The sequence below is a fragment of the Octopus bimaculoides genome, chromosome 7 (genome assembly GCF_001194135.2).
Source record: "Octopus bimaculoides isolate UCB-OBI-ISO-001 chromosome 7, ASM119413v2, whole genome shotgun sequence".
In the NCBI taxonomy this organism is placed as follows: Eukaryota; Metazoa; Mollusca; class Cephalopoda; order Octopoda; family Octopodidae; genus Octopus; species Octopus bimaculoides.
In genome coordinates, this window is record NC_068987.1 from 42,039,411 (window position 1) to 42,045,356 (window position 5,946).

Below are 5,946 nucleotides of genomic sequence, written 5' to 3' on the forward strand. Positions count from 1 at the left end.
CTAGAATATTTTAGACTAAAAACATTTATTTAAAAGAAGTCGAGTGAAAATATTGAATAAAGAATAGGAATAGAAATAAAAATATGAATGAAAATATTATTATGAATGAAAGATTAAACTTTATATAACTTAAGTCATAATAAAGAAACAATTAACAATATTGGATAATCAAAGAAACTAAAATAAAAAGACTAGTTATTTATTGCATAAAATAGAAAGAAATATTAAACAGTATTAATTGAAAATATTTCAACCCTAATCAAATCGAAGTCTTAGTTTAGGCTAAAATGATACTCTTACTTCTAAATAATTTAGTGTTAAATAAGGCATCAATTAAAATTATCATTAAAAATCAATTGAATAATATAAAAATACATATTTTTTTCAAACAATGATATAAAGTCGTTTAACAAAGTAAAAACTACACTTATCAATATGCTGCTGTAGTTCAAACTAAAACTTAGACGTTAAACTCAGAGGTCGCGCGAAAATACTACTTTAAGATAGAGAATAGGATATAAAAACATGTAATCGTTTTACTATCTTTATCTTATGATATTTACTTTGTATTATATTATACTTATTTATTGTGCTTTTACTTATTAATTTTTCTATATGTGACTGGATTTTCATCAATGAGTTCATGAACCTTGGTTCTTTTCCTTAAAACTATATATATATGCATGACAGGCTTCTTACAGTTTCCGTCTAACCAAATCCACTCACGGCTTTGGTCAGCCAGAAGCTATAGTAGAAGACACTTGCCCAAGATGCCATGCAGTGGGACTGAACCCAGAACCATGTGGTTAGGGAAGCAAGCTTCTTACCACACACCCATGTCTGCGCCCATATATATATATGTCCAATCTATTTTCAAATGTTTTTCTATAATGAATGGAAACTAAATAGAGAAAATAAATATTTCTTAAACTTACTCTTTCTTTCCAATTTCTACTTTAGCAGCATTTAGATCTCGCCTAAACAAGAGAAAAATTAGAAATCTATTTAAAAAAAAAATTACGGTAATTATTCTTAAATTCCAAATTTCATTTAAATTGTTGAAGGATTTGAAAAAAATGCTTGAACATCACAATTTAAATACTCTTGTTTATGAATCTAACACCTTTCTACCAATGCAACAAAACAAGTTATTTTATGCGAGTCTGGCAAATTCAGAAAAATTCCTTTGGAATATTCTATCATTGAAATTAGACATTTCCCTAATTGCAACAATATTTATGTATTTTCGAAAGAGATTTAAAAGGAAATGGCTACACCCAGAAACCAAAAGCTTAGATTGAACACTATTATGTTAATCACTGATATTATTAATAATAATATGAAGAGCAGCAGCAGCAAATACCAACAAATATGAATGATGAATAATGGAGCTTTTCTTAATGGTTTATATTGTACAGTAACTGCCAGAAGCAACAACAAAACACTTCATTAAATATAATAATCAAAAGAAATTCATCAAGCTCTGACAACTTACATCATACTTGCATTAAGCCGGGAAAGTTCAGCTCTATAAAAAATAAAATGATAAAACAGTAGGTAAAAAACATGTAGAACTGTGAAATTTGTTAAATTAAACTAGGTAATGGATACAGCAAAACAATATAGTTCTATTCATCTAACTTAGCTGGAAAATAGCTTCAGCTACTTTCTAAAGTATATGTTATTTGGTGGTGGTAGATCTCTGTTGTTAGACAATAAGGATCCAGTTGTTTGATCAAATTAATCACCTGCTCCTGAGTTAAAGTGTAAATGGCTGACGATTGCACAGATACATGCACTCTTAACCTAGTTCTTAAGCAAAATCAGCAGGAGTGTACCTTTTGAATTACACCTGGCCAATGGGAGTCTACATAGTTTCTGTTTACCCAATTTCACTCACAAAGTATGGGTTGACCTGCAGCCAAAGAAAATGACATTTGCCTAACATGTCAATGAGCAGGATTAAACCCAAGACCTTGTGGCTACAAAGTGAACTTCTTAACCATTCAGCCATACCACATCTACATGTCATATAGCCTCTCATTTACCAAATATTTGAAAGCTGAGGCCAACTAACAAAACATCCACCAAAATCAACAAAATTCACCCACTCTTACAATGAGTCAAGTGATATTATTTAAAGTGAAGTATGTCAGCTGAATTTATATCAGTTTGGAGTCTTTTCATGTCAAACCATCTATATTTTAAGTTTTTATTTCTTTGCTATTATTTTTGATCAGCTGGACATTAAACGATGATGATGATATTTCCATGAGGGCAAATCAGATTTTGTTTAGTAATGAGTTTGTTTGATGGGTAGGGTAGTACTCATCATTGCTGTAAGCCCATGTTGAATAGAAATGAGAGTCTGGTCAGAATACATATAACAGGGTGAACTCCATCATGTAGTAGGGGTATTTGTTAAAAATGCCAGTTTAGAGCAGAATTACTTATCAGCCTATTAAATAAATGAGAGTGCTACTGTGGCACCATGTTTAAGGCAGCAATATTAAAATTCTTTTTGATCCAGTCTACCTAACTGTAAATAGGAACTACAGGAAATAATTAGCTTCCAATGTTTCACTCAAATCTTCTCTGCTGTCTAGTAAGAAACCATCAAACATTTAGCATCTTGGAAACTTTGAAAACTAAAATGCCAGCACTTTGTAATACTTCAAAGTAACTCAGATTTGTTACATGTGAATTTCCCCCATGGATCATTTCCACTTACTTCTTCTTCATATTTTCTTCATTAAGAACCATCATTTGCTTCTTCAAATCTTCACGCTCTTGTCTAAAGTCAAAAACAGAAAGATTTATTTGCATTTACATTTCATTTTCATTTACATATGTTACAGCCAATCCCTTGTCTTATTCTACATATCAATTGATTGCCAAAAAACAACACTCATACTATTTTCTTTTCATTCATTCAAGAAAATGTGATTTTTCTTTGTTTTTTATACAGACAGGCTTTATAATTTACAAGAAACAGTTAACAAATTGTGAATACACCTCAGTTATACTGAAGTAAGACATGACTTTATGATTTAACACTAGTTTGATTGTTAGGTGATAAAAAAAAGGATTAGAGCCAACAAGAAAGTGGGTGAAAAGAAGACAATGAATAAGTTGAGAAACAGAGAGAGAGAGAGGGACAGAAAGAGCGAAATACAAAGAAATCTGTGTTGGTTCAATATAATATTTACATATTTACACTAATACTTACACAATCTTGCGGTGTTCTTCAGGATCAGACTTGTTACATTGCTCAATAAGTCGATTTGTTCGAGCTTTCCATCTCTCAACTTCTCCACTTAGGTTATTTTTCTCAGTTGCCAAGTTTTCTTTCTGGTAAGTTAATTCTCGCAAATTTAACAGCAATGGATCAATATCTTCTTCTAATTTCTTAACCTGATTTCAAGATATACATCATGAGATATATATATGTATGCATGTACATAGCACACATCAAAACTAACAGCACTCTATACACTAGAATATGCAGAGGTAAAAATATTACTGACTCAGAAATAAATGAAAATTACTCAACAAAAGAGCAAAACTACTTGTTTCAAATCACAAAAGTACAGAAAATATTTTGCATCTTAATTATGCTATGAGACCTGTGCATGCCACACACCTTGATATGGGTAGACAGAAACTGAAAGAAGACTGTGCATGTGCATGTGTTATCGCCCAATTAAAATCCATATTCCATGCTGGTACAAGCAAAACAGTTTGACAGCATATATGATGGCTCCATGGGATGCATCAGGCTCCAATGTCTGCTTTCGTATAACTTCTATGACTAGATGCTTTTCCTAACGCCAGGTGCTTTACAGAATGTACTGGGTGCGTTTTTATGGCACCAGCAGTAGTGAGGTTGTCATACATCTTGTAAAACTAAAATTTCCATGACAGGGTGGGGCTAGAGTAGGGAGGAAGGCATCTTTATGTTGGGAGATGAAAGGTTAAAGTATGTGAAAAGGATCCAGAACAGGTTGTAAAGGGGCTACTTGGCTACTCACAGACAGTATGAGATTGACTGGAGGTGTGAAGATGGACTTGTAAGGTAAAAGGTGATTAGAAGGGAACGGAGATGAGAGATCAGAGTATGGGTGGGTAGAAGGTTTAAATGAGAGATATTTAGAGCTGGGGAATGGCTTATGGAGAGACTATACTGATAAACAGGTGTTGAGGGATGATGTGTGCATGTGCATAGGTGTCATTTAGGTTTTCGTTTCACCAAAAAGCACTCAACCAGAAGTGGTGATAATGATGTTATTTTCTGTCAACAGGTTACACTGGCTTTCCAACTTCAAAGAAATGTAGCTAACCCTTATTTGAAAAACAGATAAGGGTTACAGACAGAAAGTGAATATATATATATATATAAAATTTACATATTTTTCTCTAATCAAGGATCTTGCAGTAACAGTTGGATTATGCTTCACTGATGAGGTCAAATAATATATTGAGAATTGTCACTGTTTTGTTAAAGATGAAACCCTCTGCAGCACAACATCCACCATCATTGATATAACATCCACTTTTTCATACTTGCAAAGGTGAGACCTAATTTGTTGGGGCATAGTTTGTATGGCTGGATACTCCTCTTGCTACCTACTCTCACCTGTTTCCAAGGAAGGTAATGTTTCACTATGGCCAGACAAATTTTCAAGGAAGACTGGAAATGAATGACATCAGAGTATGATGGTGGCATTCACATTTATAAGTATCATGTGATGTCAACACCAGGAGAGATACTCAGACATACATATATACAGAGGATTATGTAGACAGAAATTGTAAGACGCCTGCTGTCTGTGTGAGAAGAGTACCAAACCATATGAAATATGCTTCAATGACTTATATGTAATCCATGCAAGAATAGAAAAGTGGATGCTAAAAAATTGATAATGACATATGTATATGGTAGACACTCCTATCGTAAACAATAAGTGATCTGCAACTTCTTACTGAACAACATGCACAGATGATTTGCTAATAGCAATTAAATGTTAGTGCTGTACATTAGCACACTCCAACTCAACAAAGTGTTGGCAACTGCATGGTGTAGTACACATCAAGTATAAAAGTGATTGCAGAGCAATTTCGGAATATTAAGCTTGGCCTTCTGGGTAGAAGTAGAGGTCCACAGGTTCGTGTGTCACATAGCTAGCTAGAGGCGATGGCTTCTTGGAGCTAATCAACGACAGCATTCATCCTATTTTTTGGACTGCTATGTTGGCTTGGCGATAACTATTAATATCCAGTACTGCTGCCGTAGTCTCCTTTAGAGAGACTTAGAAATATTAATATCTCTATTTATGAAAACCAGTGGATGTATTCCACTGAAATTAGATAAATAATCCTTCATACAGACGGTCAGTAGCGACGCCTGCTGGGTTCGGCATTGATAAGGGACAATACCCCAAAACTAGTCTGTAGATGCCAGACCAGCAAGGTGAAGCGGCTGACCTCCCCTGTTCGAAGGTTATAAAGGACACAGGTTCGTGTGTCGCATAGCTAGCTAGAGGCGATGGCTTCTTGGAGCTAATCAACGGCAGCATTCATCCTATTTTTTGGACTGCCATGTTGGCTTGGCGATAACTATTAATATATATACATACATATATATATAATCATCATCGTTTAACGTCCGCTTTCCATGCTAGGATGGGTTGGACGATTTGACTGAGGACTGGTGAAACCAGATGGCTACACCAGGCTCCAATCCGATTTGGCAGAGTTTCTACAGCTGGATGCCCTTCCTAACGCCAACCACTCAGAGTGTGTAGTGGGTGCTTTTACGTGTCACCCGCACGAAGGCCAGTCAGGCGGTACTGGCAACGGCCACGCTCAAGATGGTGTATTTTATGTGCCAACAGCACAAGAGCCAGTCCAGGGGCACTGGCAACGATCTCGCTCGAAAATCCTACG

At 34.9% G+C, this 5,946-nt stretch overlaps 1 protein-coding gene across 4 annotated transcripts in view; it reads right to left on the reverse strand.

Annotated features, from left to right (window-relative positions):
• Positions 1 to 5,946, reverse strand: part of LOC106884301 (nucleoprotein TPR) — a 163,596-nt gene that overhangs the window by 76,439 nt on the left and 81,211 nt on the right. For 3 of the 4 annotated variants that reach the window (XM_014935611.2, XM_014935612.2, XM_014935608.2), the window contains exons 30-33: positions 3,230 to 3,414; positions 2,732 to 2,794; positions 1,496 to 1,528; positions 936 to 977 (exon numbers count right to left, since the gene is read on the reverse strand). In XM_014935611.2, the coding sequence (XP_014791097.1) occupies positions 936 to 977; positions 1,496 to 1,528; positions 2,732 to 2,794; positions 3,230 to 3,414 (323 nt within the window). The remainder of the gene's footprint in view (positions 1 to 935; positions 978 to 1,495; positions 1,529 to 2,731; positions 2,795 to 3,229; positions 3,415 to 5,946) is intronic. The other variant, XM_014935610.2, reaches the window with a different exon arrangement.